General features: G+C 39.5%; 1 protein-coding gene and 1 pseudogene across 1 annotated transcript; one reads left to right on the top strand and one right to left on the bottom strand.

Annotated features, from left to right (window-relative positions):
• The window catches only part of LOC120555538, a 55,394-nt pseudogene that overhangs the window by 31,738 nt on the left and 7,300 nt on the right, over positions 1-16,356 (bottom strand).
• On the top strand, positions 5,193-15,097 carry LOC120555536 (low choriolytic enzyme-like). The gene is made up of 9 exons (XM_039794283.1): positions 5,193-5,261; positions 5,961-5,976; positions 6,075-6,140; positions 6,433-6,585; positions 10,104-10,224; positions 10,304-10,482; positions 12,026-12,107; positions 14,602-14,726; positions 15,042-15,097. The coding sequence occupies exons 1-9, from the start codon at positions 5,199-5,201 to the stop codon at positions 15,095-15,097; spliced, it is 861 nt and encodes a 286-aa protein (XP_039650217.1). The 5' UTR covers positions 5,193-5,198.

The raw sequence follows: 16,356 nt of genomic DNA, 5'->3' as shown, positions 1-16,356 counted from the left end.
CAAGCGTGCATTAAAGATATAAAATCATGGATGACCTATAATTTCCTGATGTTAAACTCTAACAAAACTGAAGTTATTGTGTTGGGCCCTAAACACCTCCGAACCTCATTATCTAAAGACATAGCTACTCTGGATGGTATTGCCCTGGCCTCCAGCACTAGTTATTTTTGATCAGGATATATCCTTTAACGCCCATCTAAAACAAACCTCAAGAACAGCCTTCTTTCATCTTCGTAACATTGCCAAAATTAGGAATATCCTGTCTCAAAACGATGCTGAAAAACTAGTCCATGCATTCGTTACTTCCAGGCTGGACTACTGTAATTCCCTACTGTCAGGTTGCTCAAATAAGTCCCTTAAGACTCTCCAGCTGATCCAGAAAACGCTGCAGCACGTGTTTTCACAAGAACTAAGAAAAGAGATCATATTTCTCCTGTGTTAGCTTCTCTGCATTGGCTTCCTATAAAATCCAGGACTGAATTTAAAATTCTTCTCCTGACCTACAAAGCTCTAAATGGTCAAGCACCATCATATCTGGAAGAGCTCCTAATACCTTATTGTCCCACTAGAGCACTGCGCTCCCAGAATGCAGAGTTACTTGTGGTACCTAGAGTCTCTAAAAGTAGAATGAGAGCCAGAGCCTTTAGCTATCAGGCTCCTCTCCTATGGAACCAGCTCCCAATCTGGGTTCGGGGGCAGAAACTGTCACCACATTCAAGAATGAACTTAAAACTCTCCTATTTGATAAAGCTTATAGTTAGAGAGTGAGGAATTGCAGTGTCCACCTAACTGGCCCACCTGCTTCTCTTCATAATTGTTAGATTAATAATAACAAAAGTAGAGGGAGGCAGGCCAGCACAGCCTGATCCGGCAGGGGGAGAGTTCCAAGCCCGAACAAGCTACCTCTCCTTATGACCTGTCTCTCTTAGTTACGCTGTTACAGTTTTAGACTGCCGGGGGACTTCCTTCCTTTGAAACACTGAGCTGCTCTCTCCTCTCCCTTTCTATTACCATTTGTGTGCATCTCGTCCCAGAAATGCTTGTTATTAATCCTAGCTTCTGGGGAGTTTACTCCCCGGAGTCCTTATGTTTCTTCCTCCAGCGTATTTCCTTGGAGAACGTTGGCACCAAGATCCTGGTTGCAGCTGTCGCCGTGGTCCTGCTGCACTCCCTGCTGAGCTCCGCGGTGCCCTGCAATGTCATGCTGCGTTCCTCCTGAACCCTGCAGCTTCCTACTACGTCCATCCATGCTCTGCTGGGCCACGCTACATCCTGTAACGCCCTGCAGCGCACTGATATGACATGAACTACTACGACTACCATTTGAAGTCACTGTTCCATTATTAATGTGACTATTATTGCCACTGTTCATCACATCCCCAACCGGCACCGTCAGACACCGCCTACCAAGAGCCTGGGTCTGTCCGAGGTTTCTTCCCAAGAGGGAGTTTTTCCTCGCCACTGTCGCACTGCTTGCTCTTGAGGGAATTACTGGAATTGTTGGAATTGTTGGGGCTTTGTAAATTATAGAGTGTGGTCTAGACCTACTCTATCTGTAAAGTTTCTCGAGATAACTTGTGTTATGATTTGATACTATAAATAAAATTGAACTGAATTGAATTGGAAGAAACTTGTTTTGGTGGAACATGTGTACGTTCAAAAGTTGTTTTAGTCGTGCAACAGCAAACTCAGATTGGACAGATAGTCAGGCTAGCGAGTTTAGAATGCCAGAGGACAGACAACCGAAAACAAATCCCACATCTTACACAAACTACCGTCTCTTCTAAACTACTACTTCCAGTTTATCAGAATTTGGTGTCTTTGGTGTCTTTGGTATGCCATATTAAGATGTCAGTTGGTTGGCTTTCCCACCCATATAAGTTGGAACACTTGTATTTCCCCAGGTTCTTCTTCAATCAATCCAGATGAAACCAGACAGTTAGTTTAACTTCAAGCATTCTCAATTTCCTGTTGTTTAACTCAGAATTTTTTTTTATTGTGCTAGTACTTATTGGACTTGTTTTTAATTATATATATACAATTTGTCATAAACTATTAATGTGTCAATAGTATGTTCTAATGAATGTGTTTGACACATCTGATATAGCATTATCTTGTCACACAAAGATGATTCACTGCTCTTTTTACTTGACAAGAATTGTCACTTTTGCACTAAGGGACTATTCATTATTTATTTGAGGGGCTACCGGAGGAGTTTTAGGATCTTTAGTCAAAATAGACTTGACCCTCCCCTCACCAGCAATACAATTTTCTATGACCCTCCTAATCGATTGGGAAAAGAGACATGACCCTCCCCAACATTTCATTGTTGCCTTCTATACCGGTTTGCGCTTGGTAAAGACATACAGATGCCCATTGTTTTTTTACAGCTAAGAGACTCGCAGCTTAAGCTCTGCTTTCTCATCTTAAACATCACACTCCTCTGTTATGGTGTGGTGGCCATTTCAGTAGATTTACTCACTAACATTGTTGTGAAAACAAAATAAGCATGGAAACTAAATGCACACTTCCTGCATTACTGCATTACTTCAAATACTAAGTTACTCCTCTAGTAAACTAGTATTCACATGAAATAAAACAATAAAACATTGAGACCATTCAACAAAGCACACATGGGTAATAATCAATTGCCAATTGCGGCACGGCTGTCTTGGAATGCAATAGACAGATGGTGGTGGAATAATTCAACTAAAATGTAACAGTGAACAGTCAGTGTTCGACCTACAGTCTGTTGAGACCAAACGCAGCGCAATCACACCATAAAATGTTAAGACAAGTTAAGAAAAAAGATCCTTATTTTGCCTTAATCAAGTGACACAAAAAAAAGTAATCCACAGCGATCAGTAGATCCACAAAATATGTCACGATGTATCCAGCAAGGCCTATACGAGCGTCACATTCACCAGCCAGCTCCAAACAGGTGAACGAGGTCTCTCCACTTCGCCGTTTAAACAAAGTGGAATAAAGGTATAAAAGTCCAAATCTACACAAAATGCGCAATCAAGTTGACATCAATTTTATATACATGGCATTTAGGAAACCTTTATGGCAACATTGGCATGGCAAGATGTCCAGTGCAACAGTAATTTTCGTTTTTTGCGTCCTGCTGCTCCCATCGTCAGCCATGTAATATTTTTTTTTACTAAAGCAGTATATGAAATCAGATGTATTACCTACCACCATTGGTTTTGTGTTATTTAAAATATTCATATATATCTGGTCATGCCAAACGTAATTATTCCACTACATTTTTAAACAATGCAATTACCCGTTTCAGCCACCAGGGAGGCAGTGCTCCTCTTGCCCCCAGTAAACTCCACGTATGAGGTCAGACCCATCTGCCAGGGTGCTGATGGGGGGCTGAGACTGAGAGCTACATGGAAAAATATGCACCAAACAAGCCACTTTGAAATGTTGCTCTTTTCATGAATACAAAAGTTGGGTGACCCCCCCCTCCCAGAGTAAAAAATGTTGGGCGACCCTCCCCCCAGCAAAGAATAAAAAGACATGACCCCCCCCTATTTTCCTCCGGTGGTCCATTCTATGAATACCGAATGGTCCCTTAGAGAAGAATTCTTCAATGTTTTAAGGACACCTTAACTGAGAGAGACAGATCAGGGCCCCCCTACTACATATATCTATCTATAAATCGGGATATCTCAGGTGCAGTAGCCTACAGCAGTAGGCTTCAGTTGCTGAATCACTACAAGGTTCACTGATTGCAGTTCACCGGCTACAGGTGTCTTGCCAAAAACTGATCATCTGCCAAAAAGTCATTGCTGTCTACCCTACAAATGATGAAATAGGGGACATGCTGAATCTCTAGATGAGCCCCAGCCGAGCCACGACTGATCGAGCCGTGCTGCAACAGGTGTTTACAAGTTGAGGTTCTCGTAGTCTCGCTTTGCCAGTCAAGACCTTCCTCCACAGCGCTGCGGAGGAGGGTCTGGCTAGTCCACACAGCATACCGGGATGGGGGAAAAACGTGCTCTGGTTTATTGGCATTTCTTTAAACAAATCACAATCTCTTGAGAGGCGCTAAGCACCGGACGGAGCAACGGTTCCGCTGCAAAATAGCCTCGGGAAGGAACTTGTTTTGGTGGAACATGTGTACGTTCAAAAGTTGTTTAGTCGTGCAACAGAAAACTCAGATTGGACAGATAGTCTAGCTAGCTGTCTGGATTCACCCTGCAGAGATCTGAGGAGAAGTTAACCATAGTCCTCATAAATCCACTGGAGTTTAGAATGCCAACACAAAACAAGAGGAAGGTGACATCCGGACGAAAAGAGTGAAATCTGGTGAAATTTCCAGCAGCGCTGGAGCAATCTGCCTTTGTTTTAATCACTTACTTACTTATGTTGCTTAGCTACAGGCCAGAACCGATCAATAGCATCACCTTAAACCTAAAAAACCTAAAATAAACAAATGTGAAACAATAATACAGTGAAGTGATGCATTTAATATAACATGACATAATTGTGGCCTCCTTTCTGTCCAAGTACTTTTATTATCAAAATGTGTGTAGATTTGGAAGGTATTGTGAGAAATTTATCAAGTTTGTTTTTTACTGAACTTGTAGGTCTTTTCAGTCCTGCCCGACCCACCTATCACTATTATACATTCAAGAAGGCTTCAACCTAAAAAGGTCTCTTTATCATTTATGGCAGAATTTTGGGATAAATGTGTATAAAATGATGCACAGGACATGTGGAATATTTTTTATTTGGTTATTTTGTAAATGGCCATTTTTCAGCTTTAACTGAGATCTGAGATAAAAAAAGAATTAAAAAAAATGAAAGAAGAAATAAAAATATGCCTTTCTGATTATTTATACCTTGAGATTACTAAATTAGGTAGTTCTTTACAGCAGTTTCTTTTCCTCAATACATGTTGTGTCAGTTGTTTAATTCATTTAACATTTTCATTATATATCATTGACTGCTAAAATGTGTAATCTGCTCCTGCCTGGGGACAGACAGCTGAAAACAAAGCCCACATCTTCTAGAAACTACAGTCTCTTCTAAGTAATAACTACCACTTCCAGTTTATCAGAATTTGTCAACTTCTTTGGTAAGCAGTATACCATATTAGGATGAAAGGTAGTTGGCTTTAACACCCATATAAGTAGGAATACATCCCCAGGTTTTTCTTAGTCTGCTGTTGATGTCCTATAACCATGATGCTCCAGGCGGCTGTGCTCAGTGTCCTCTTCTTCTCTGTCCACAGTTTTACTATACAGGTAAACCTCATCAGACACTTTACATGCATATGGACAGACAGACACTTAGTTTCTCAATAATGAGATAAATATAACAATTTTATGACACAATTTGAAATGAAATGCAATACATTCGGAACTTTTACAGTGCATAATTACATTTTTCTTCAATAATAATGTATACAATGATCAGCAGTATACGTACAGTTTATGGGAGAAATTTTTTTTCATTCAATTGTGGAGCATAGGAAAGCTTTTTTGCACACCTCGGGCAGGTGCGTTTATTTAGAAAAATACGTTTCGGTCTCAGATTTTTCTTTTGTTGGGTCGCTCTAAATTATAGCATGTGGACTAACCTACTCTATCTGTAAAGTGTCTTGAGATACAGTAACTCTTGTTATGATTTGATACTATAAATACAATTGTATTGGAATTCTTTCTTTTTATACTTTTTTGTTAATTGCATTACATTCTAATAGAGTGCAGGATTGCAATAAATAGGCTTTATCTGCCTTAAAAGAAGTCCATATGATTACAAGTTTTTAAAGTTTTCACCATGCTTTCTATTTCTCACTACATGCTATCTCTACAGAACCAACCACAGTAGTCTCAAATCAAAGTCAATTCACTAATGGAACTAAGATCTATTTTTCATTCAATTTTCACATCTAGATCCATTTAATTGTATTTAACCAATGTTTACGTTGTGTCTTATTACAGGCTTCTTTTGCAAAGTGTAAGAAGACTTGGCTACTTTTCAGACATTCAAATTCTGTAAAAATATAGTCGTGCTTCGTGTAACTGATACATGACCAAATTGTTTCTACTCCACAGGCAACACCACTGAAGATGACGATTTCAGTGTGTCCACGCTGTTGCAGAAGGCCAATGTTAATCTTGGTATGTTCATCTCCACTGCAACTGTTTATTCATTCCCTTTGGTGACATTATCCCTCCAGCGGAAAATGTACAATAATAATAATCTTACCCTAAATATATAAATAATAAATAATGCTGGTGTTACAGTACATACCTGAAAGTATACAGCAGAGATACTGCATTGTGGAAGAAGAGCATATATCAAACTCAGATTTGACCAGCTTTTAACACAGCAGTTAAATAAAGAAAATGAAATACAGTACAAAAAAAAGAGATGAAAACATTTACTTGATCTTGTCATGTCATTTTGCAGGAAAGAACTTTGATGACCCTCTGGTGTTATTTGGAGACATAGCAGTACCAACAGGTCTACAGAACGCTGATCCCTGCACAGCACGAGGCTGCCTGTGGCCTAAAGCCTCCGATGGCAACGTCTATGTACCCTACCGCATCTCCAACGAGTACTGTGAGTACTGAAGGCTTGGCTTTTACTTTGCATCTATATCAGTATTCAGCAGTAAATAATAGTCACAGCAGTTGCAGTATAGTAGAAGTAGCAGCAGTAAAGGTAATAGTAGTAGCAATAGCAGTTTTAAAACTAGTGGTAATTAATCAATTAGTTGTCAACTATCAAATGAATCCCTAACTATTTTGATAATCAATTAATTGGTTTGAGTCATTCAGCCAGTCAAAATTCTCTGATTCCAGCTTCCTAAATGTGAATATTTTCTAGTTTCTTCACTCCTCTGTGACAGTAAACTGAATATCTTTGAGTTGTGGACAAAATGAGACATTGGAGGACGTCATCTTGGGCTTTGGGAAACACTGATTGACATTTTTTAGACCAAACAACTAAACGATATGGGTCCTTTGTTCCAACCCTCTAATACTGTGGGTCCACAGGAGCGTTTTCCGTGAACATACTTTAAACAGAAAATGTTGGTCACGGTTTTGAACACGTCTTTAAAGTTCTGAAACGGTCACAGTTTGGTTAGGTTTAGACCCAAAAAGTAATTATTAAAACATGTTGGCTTGGGTAAAAATCATACGTTCAAAGTCACTTCCATAAAAGTTAAAGTAAAGTTAAAAAAAACAACCTCACCTTCTACTTTTCAACGGTGACTCAAACCCTACTTTCATGGGTGAAAGTCCTCATGGTTTGTTTGACCCTTCCACCACCCCAACATGCCTCAACCTACCTCCTTTCTTTATTTAATTTTTATTGATGCTTAAAGACACAAAATACACAATACACAAAACATCATACACTGTCATGGTATGACAATACAGTTCTCCATACAAAAACAAGACACAAAGCAAAGAGGAAAACTGTTCAGGATTTCCAGACTGTGTATAGGAGACGCAGAAGCCGATCATTTTTTGGGTTATTTTTAATTATATGAAGTGATTTAAGGAGCAAATCTATTTCTAACTTACAAGTTTTTACAATTGCTTACACACTAAAATTAAAACTTTCCCACAATTAGCAAAACCTTACACTCAAAAAACAAAACACTGGCCTAGATTAGCACAACTGTAAGCACACTGTCAGCTTCACACTTTTTGCAAAACATCACACACAGTGATTTGCAAAACACTAAACACACTTGTATGCATTTGACACAGAAATTTATCATGATGTCATTTCCTTGCAATTTCAAAGCAAAGGCTTTCAAATGAACACACCCATGAACCAATTGGTTAAACACAGCCACCAGGTATGAAAACACATGATTGCTTAATTGTAGACACACCAATCAGGTTTAAGCGCTATATAAAATGCAGCAGGTAAGTTCACCTGCCCTCAACCAAAATGGAAGGAGTCAGAAGAAGAACACTGAGAGTGAGAGGGAGAATCCACAGAGGAGGAGAAGGAGGTAGAGGAAGAGGCCCAGCCAGAGGTAGAGGCCGAGGTGGAGGTAGAGGGAGAGGGAGAGGGAGAGGAAGACCTGAAGCCAGAGAATATGCTCAAAGAAGAAGAGGACCAAATTTATCAAATCAAAGTTGCGCAACACTAGTGGACCATGTTGTGAACCACGGACTGATGCTGAGGGAGGCTGGACTAGGAGTCAGCCAAATCTTAGTAGATATACAGTGGCATCTGTCATAAGGACATTTCGACAAGGAAACAGGTAAAAGAAAATCTGTCTACAGTTACAGTAATCAGCTGCTCATTGTATGCACCATATCAGCACTTTTGATACCCCTCCCTGTGACATTTGAGGATTGAGGGTCGAGAACGACAAGGAGGAAGGGGGCCCATATTCACGCGAGGGTTTACAATCTCCAGCCCCAGACTCAGGTACCCCTCATTGAGGCCATGGAGGACGCCTGTGACTAAGTCGACGCCGCAGCTTCGCAAGGATGGATTCGACATTCAAGACGGTTGTCTTGCCAATGAGGATGTTTGCCTGTGATGTTGATGAAATTCTCTGGTCAGATCCAGCTAGGCGAAGAGATAAAGTCTAGTATTTTTCCTTGTATTTCTGTGTATTTGGTGATTGTAACCTGTACTGGATTCCGTATTTTATGTTTGTCTGTTGTTTGCTGAGCTAACAGTGTTATGCACACTACTGTAGTAGCATGAAAACTGGGACATGTTTTGTTGTGATTCTCCATGTTGACATGTTGACTGATTTGGGTACATGGAGAGAAATAAATGATATTTTCCTCTGCAGCATTGGTCTTGTGTAGTGTTTGGTGAACTTATTGTAAATTTGCACTTTCTCTGTGTACTTCATTTACAGTACTCTAATCACTGAGAAGTAGAATTGCTAAAAGTGTTTTAGGTTAGCAACAGCAGTGTGTAACTGGTTCAAACAGGATTAAGTCATATGCAACGTGTGTGTTTCATATGGTAACAAAATATGTTTTCTATAAATTAGTGTATAGCTTTTGCAAAGTATAGTTTCATTTTGCAAAGGGTCTGAGGTGTTCTGCTAATTGGGTGTGTGGTTGTGCTAATTGTGTGTAGTGTTTTGAAAAAGACTGTCCCTGTTTTCAAAATTGTGCTTAAGCAATTGAAAAAAACTGTAAATACCTGGAAGGAATGCTCTCCCTTTGGCCATTTTTGTTTATGAATAAAACTTAGCTTGCAAAACAAAAAAGTTCACTACATATTACAAAGTGTTATTATCATGATTATCATAATAAAAAAGAAAATCTTTTACGCTAAGAGAGTACGTTGGATCAAAAAGGTGACTATTGAAGTCACTGAGAAATGTTTTAGTTTTCTCACATTAAAAAAATAGGTGTGATAGTGTTTTCATCCATATCACCACAGAAGAAACAAGCTCTACTTATGTCTGCATATTTGGCTACAGTAACATTCACGGGGTATATTTTATGAAGAACTTTGAATTGAACCTCCTCCACTTTATTTGTAATGCAGTATTTACTAGGTAACAACATAGCTCTTTTCCAGTTAATATCAGGAATTAAAGATCCCCAGTAGAATTTCCCTCTAGATGTTATTCTTTTTCTAAATTGAAAGATCTGACAAATATGTTTATTATCACATTTTTTGTCTGCCACATCAATCCCATTCAAAATTAACTAATGTAGTGTTACATTGTCCAAACCAAAAGACAGGTTGCTTTTCATGAGATGGATTAATTAGGGGTAGCTTTAACTCAACCTACCTCTTTGTGTAAATTGACACTCCTACTTTGACACCTTACTTCCTGCTTTGCGCACATCATAACTACCACGGCCACTAGAGGGCTGGTTGCTATAAACATAAATATGAGCCTTAATTGCTTCTTGAACAAACAACCTTTGGGAGCATGTTTAGGGGCAGGACAGTCTCAGCAGTAGTAGTTGTAGTACCAGAATAGTAATAGGAGTTGTAATAAAAGTAGTAGTATAGTAGTCTACTTGTAAAAGTTGTAAAAGTCCCCTTTTAATGTTATGGTAGAGTGAATTAGAAGATGACATTATAAAAACTCACCAAACTGTTAATTAATGTTGTTTTTTTATGTCAAGCCACGCGAGAGAGAAAAATCATAGTCCAAGCCCTGCAGTCATTTGCTCAGTGCACTTGCATCCGCTTCACCCCCTTGACTAACGGACAGGAGGACTTTATTGACATCCAGTCTCGCGAAGGGTATGGACCACACAATGCACGTACCACATATGCCTGCACGAGTACACAGTCAGTCAAAAGTTTGGTTTACTTCTTTCAGGTGTTACTCATTTGTTGGACGTCGTGGTGATGGCCAGGTACTGTCTTTGAAACGTCCGGGCTGTGTTTACCACCAGGTCATCCAACATGAGCTGCTCCACGCCCTGGGCTTCAACCATGAACAGACTCGGTCCGACAGGGACCAGCATGTTCGCATCCTGCTGGAGAACGTCGAGCCTGGTGTGTCGAGTTTTTATTTATTTTTATTTGTAGTTTATGTAAATAGGGACAGATACAAAAAACATAGATTATTAAATAAATAATAATGCGATGCCTGTATCACAGTGTTTATAGCCATGGCTAATTCGCAACACCTGTCCCTAGGAGGGCTTTTAACAGTTCAAATAATAAAAGGAGTCACATTTTTACAGTGAATACAATAAAATGTCCAAAAAAACAGTTAACAGCAATAAAAATAAGTGTTGTAAATAAACACATTAACTCGGACTCACACAGATGCACACCTCACATACACACAGCTATACATTTCATCTGGCATGATCACACTGCTGCTGCTGTATTAACCATGCTTTTACTAGTTTTTTAAAGGTGGACAATTTGTGTATAGCCTTTATATTTGTAGGAAGCCAGTTCCACAGTTTGGTTCCTTTCACAGAATTTTTTTTTTGGGCAAAACAGGTTTTACAAAATGGAATTTTTTTTGAGTTCCAGACTTTCTTTATGTCAACTATAGATGGAGCTTTAGTAATGCTTTTGCAAAAGATACAGCAACCAACAATGGGGTCTTACAACTGGCCTTTATGATGTTTAAGCTCTGAACTTTTAAGTGAAAAATGTTACGTACAAATAAACAAATTAAAATATGACTATCATATCATCGTAGCTGAAATACAGTAGCTAGGAATGTGAATTATGCGACGCATTCTCACCAACGGGTTCATATGATATTGTATGAAAACATGCACAATTCGTATGATATCCTACGAAATTAGCTAATGCTGACCGGTCACGGGTTGACCAGTCGCATGACAGTCAAGTTTAGCAGTGTTTACAGTTAAATTTAGCTGAGGAAACCTTACTGTGAGCCTGGAACAGAGCACTGAGGTTGTTTCAGAGGCCGTTTCGGTTGAGTTTAGCTGACAAAACGTGACTGTGAGCCGGGTACAGTGCACCGTGAGGTACCGGTCTTTTCAGGGGCTTTGGCAGTTGAGTTTTGCCGACAAAATTCATCATGCGGCGATTTAGATTAAGGCACCAAAACCACTAGAAAAAATTGTGGTTTGGATTAAAATACTGGTCGCCTTAAGTACACGGCCCCCTTAAGTACATGAACACCCATTTCAAGAGTGAAAGTCTTGTGTTTTCCCCTTCACTTCTTCGAGGACCTTAACTCTGCTCCCCTGATTAAAGCCCTGCACTTTGTAACCCACCCGTCCTCCAACGACCTCCTCCCTATGCAGACCATATCTGTCTTACACAGCAGCCGTCAATGTGGTGCATACAGTAATAAATACGTGGAATACATACAAATTACAGTGCTTTACTTTTTGTAGCTATGTCTACAAATTGGTTTGTGAGAACAGCTTGAAATATATGCTTATGAAGACCTCTAGAATGAGCAACCATGTGTACAGAAATAATGACATGTAGTTTCCTGCAGATATACTGTAACACATTCACACATTTCACTTACTGCACTTTTCAGCCATTTTGACTGGCAAGCTGTAATAAAAACATTTAATCAAGCTGTGATTGCCTGCAGGCATGGAGCACAATTTCAGGAAGATCGAAACAAGGAACCTTGGCACTCCCTATGACTATGGCTCTATCATGCACTATGGAAGGTAGCATTCACTCAACTTAATTATAATATACAACAACAATGTAATTATGCAACTATGAAATCATGTTATACTGTATATACATACAGTGCCTTGCGAAAGTATTCGGCCCCCTTGAACTTTTCGACCTTTTGCCACATTTCAGGCCTCAAACATAAAGATATAAAACTGTAATTTTTTGTGAAGAATCAACAACAAGTGGGACACAATCATGAAGTGGAACGAAATTTATTGGATATTTCAAACCTTTTAAACAAATAAAAAACTGAAATATTGGGCGTGCAAAATTATTCAGCCCCCTTCAGTTAATACTTTGTAGCGCCACCTTTTGCGCGCGATTACAGCTGTAAGCGCTTGGGGTATGTCTCTATCAGTTTTGCACATCGAGAGACTGACATTTTTGCCCATTCCTCCTTGCAAAACAGCTCGAGCTCAGTGAGGTTGGATGGAGAGCGTTTGTGAACAGCAGTTTTCAGTTCTTTCCACAGATTCTCGATTGGATTCAGGTCTGGACTTTGACTTGGCCATTCTAACACCTGGATATGTTTATTTGTGAACCATTCCATTGTAGATTTTGCTTTATGTTTTGGATCATTGTCTTGTTGGAAGACAAATCTCCATCCCAGTCTCAGGTCTTTTGGAGACTCCATCAGGTTTTCTTCCAGAATGGTCCTGTATTTGGCTCCATCCATCTTCCCATCAATTTTAACCATCTTCCCTGTCCCTGCTGAAGAAAAGCAGGCCCAAACCATGATGCTGCCACCACCATGTTTGACAGTGGGGATGGTGTGTTCAGGGTGATGAGCTGTGTTGCTTTTACGCCAAACATAACGTTTTGCATTGTTGCCAAAAAGTTCGATTTTGGTTTCATCTGACCACAGCACCTTCTTCCACATGTTTGGTGTGTCTCCCAGGTGGCTTTTGGCAAACTTTAAACGACACTTTTTATGGATATCTTTAAGAAATGGCTTTCTTCTTGCCACTCTTCCATAAAGGCCAGATTTGTGCAGTATACGACTGATTGTTGTCCTATGGACAGAGTCTCCCACCTCAGCTGTAGATCTCTGCAGTTCATCCAGAGTGATCATGGGCCTCTTGGCTGCATCTCTGATCAGTCTTCTCCTTGTATGAGCTGAAAGTTTAGAGGGACGGCCGGGTCTTCGTAGATTTGTAGTGGTCTGATACTCCTTCCATTTCAATATTATCGCTTGCACAGTGCTCCTTGGGATGTTTAAAGCTTGGGAAATCTTTTTGTATCCAAATCCGGCTTTAAACTTCTCCACAACAGTATCTCGGACCTGCCTGGTGTGTTCCTTGTTCTTCATGATGCTCTCTGCGCTTTACACGGACCTCTGAGACTATCACAGAGCAGGTGCATTTATACGGAGACTTGATTACACACAGCTGGATTCTATTTATCATCATTAGTCATTTAGGTCAACATTGGATCATTCAGAGATCCTCACTGAACTTCTGGAGAGAGTTTGCTGCACTGAAAGTAAAGGGGCTGAATAATTTTGCACGCCCACTTTTTCAGTTTTTTATTTGTTAAAAAAGTTTGAAATAGCCAATGAATTTCGTTCCACTTCATAATTGGGACCCACTTGTTGTTGATTCTTCACAAAAAATTACAGTTTTATATCTTTATGTTTGAGGCCTGAAATGTGGCAAAAGGTCGAAACGTTCAAGGGGGCCGAATACTTTCGCAAGGCACTGTATATTATGCTACAAAGCTCAGTTTATTCCGTAAAGTTAAAAAAAACTCACAGTTTACTTTTATTTTCAAATTGGTCTCCTGGGTGAAAGTCCTGTTTGTTTGACCCACCATCCCAACTTACCTCCTTATGGTGAAGTTTGGAGATGTTATACTGCGTCCCCTTAATTCCAGTTTTACTCCCTTCATAACTACTACAACCACTAGAGGGTGATGCCACTATAAACCTGTAAATATGACATAGACTTAACAGTCTATGAAATATGAGTAGTAATTGCTGCTTGAAAAACACTGTCCATGAAAATTGCGTACTAAAAGGACTATAACTTGATTTTTCTAGAACTCAGACTGTTATAGAATAATATTAGCTTTAGATTAAAGCTTTAATGCGTAACTTCTTCATATTAATGAACGTCCGTTACATTCAAGCCATTGCCAAATGAGTTGCTACAAAGCTAATTAAGACTATCAGCTCCACACAACTCTCTCTGTATTTCTCAGTATGGCTATGTTCAGGGGGGGTGGGGTACGCGATAAGGTAGGCTTGTATGATGTGGACGCGCCAACAGTGTTGTTGTCATTACTTAAAATTCCTCATGGGGCCGGCAGAAACTACACACTATAGCTTTATTCTTATTTTTAGAATGCCTTTTTAACAATTCCCTAAATCACTTGCAATCTCTTCACGCCCAGTATGGATCCATATATCAGGTTTTCGTGGTTATTCAACAGTACAGGTGTACAGTTTAAACCTCTCATCACTACTGTGTATTTGCACCATAGGTATGACTTCTCTAAGAACTGTCAGCCAACCATCATTCCTATCCCTGACAACAACGTAGCCATTGGCAGAGCCACCCAGATGAGTCCTACTGACATCCTTCGGGTGAACCGCCTGTATGGCTGCAGTACGTACCTTTTTACCCATATAGCCTACCATCTCCCTAACTAAATAACTTCCTACTTGTTTCTGTATCTGCAGTGTATTTTCTCTGAGTTACTTACATTCTCACTGAATTCTCACCTGTCTTCCTTCCTGGTTTTTCACCTACCAACAGTACTCTCTCATGCTGTCTTTCTACTGATAAAATTGACAGACTAGGTCAGACTGAACAGATACCTAGGAAGATCAAAACATACTTATGTTCATGTGCATTGTAGCAGTACTATATAGGAATCAGGCAGCTTTTACAGATTTTGCTTTCTTTCTGAATTCATGTCAGAATCGACTGCTTCCAGACGTCACCTGAAACCTGTGCAAAGAAAGCGCTTCCTCTAGAAATGAATGTAAGTTGTGAATATGTTCGGAACATGCTACACGCTATCCTCAATGTGATCTAACTTAAGTATAATAATACCGATGGAAGTTTCCCTCTTCTTATGTGTTTAGTAGCTTTTATTGATTGATTCATCATTTTGTTGTTTTTCTGGCATTTTGCCATTACAGGTCAGATAAAGACAGGAAACACGGGGAGGAGTGTCCTTAATCACACCAGGTTCATTTAATAAAACACAGTGGAAGGGAGATTGAAAAGACAGGAAACATGAATGTAAGAAAGGGAATTCACCGTAGCACACCGATTGGTGGGATTGCTATGGATAAAATACACATGGTGATACAGTGGTAAGAGCAAATTACGTTTAACCATGTATCCAGCTAATTTATATAGCTCACTTAACTGTGTTGTGTAAACAGTTCATTAATTAATTCATTCAACACTCATATTGTATGTGGCATTTTCTTTTGCGAGGGTGCAAATGTTTCACCAAAACAAGTTCCTTCCTGAGACTAATTTGCAGAGCCACCATCTTTGCAACCGGAGCTTAGCTGCGCACAAGACGATGTTGATTGGTTTAAAGAAACAACCCAGTGTCTTTTTCTCCTATCCAGGAATTTAGGAGGGGGGCCAGACCTTACTTTGCAGTGCTTTGGAGATAGGTCTAGCAATGCGAGACTACCAGACATTAACCAATGATATACAGTGTATATTTATAAGTAAGAGTTTGTTCGCAAAACCCTGTTGTGGAAGGTATAGAAATTACTAAAATCAATTGTAGGAAAAGAAAAGAAAAAAGAAAAGGGCTTAAGATGGTCATCTTAACCACAAGACCATCAAGACAGAATTCAGTTTTTATGGTATGTGCATGCCCAATAGTGTGTTTGTTGGTGTGTTTGTGTGCGTGCACATGTACACACAAACACACACTCATATTCATTCAATATTTTTGAACAAATTCCCTTTTTTTCCAACAGGAAATCCAGATCAAATGAGGCAAACTGATGCAACCTTGTACAAGCAACACCAGAAATGCATCTTGTGCTTAACGAATGTGCTTTTATTCAGAATTTGATCAAATTAGCTTGCATGCTGTCCTAATGAGAAATGAGGTGTCCACTGATATCATCACACATTTACACTTACACAAATAACTGCTTGTGAGCTTGATTATTTACTAATAAATAATCCATGCTTATTCACATCATAACCTCAGCCTGTGTCTGTTTGTTTTATTGTGACCTGAGAAGCTAGAAGTGTA

This window comes from Perca fluviatilis, chromosome 3 (genome assembly GCF_010015445.1).
Source record: "Perca fluviatilis chromosome 3, GENO_Pfluv_1.0, whole genome shotgun sequence".
Taxonomy (NCBI): domain Eukaryota; kingdom Metazoa; phylum Chordata; class Actinopteri; order Perciformes; family Percidae; genus Perca; species Perca fluviatilis.
Note: the sequence above shows the minus strand (reverse complement) of the source record. Positions and strands in the feature narration are given on the sequence as shown.

Excerpts from the sequence above, each read along its gene's own strand:
- LOC120555536 (XM_039794283.1), top strand. The coding sequence starts at position 5,199 with ATGATGCTCCAGGCGGCTGTGCTCAGTGTCCTCTTCTTCTCTGTCCAC. Across the intron at positions 10,483-12,025 it reads GCTGGAGAACGTCGAGCCTG|GCATGGAGCACAATTTCAGG; the intron begins GTGTGTCGAGTT and ends GATTGCCTGCAG. Across the intron at positions 12,108-14,601 it reads TCTATCATGCACTATGGAAG|GTATGACTTCTCTAAGAACT; the intron begins GTAGCATTCACT and ends TTTGCACCATAG.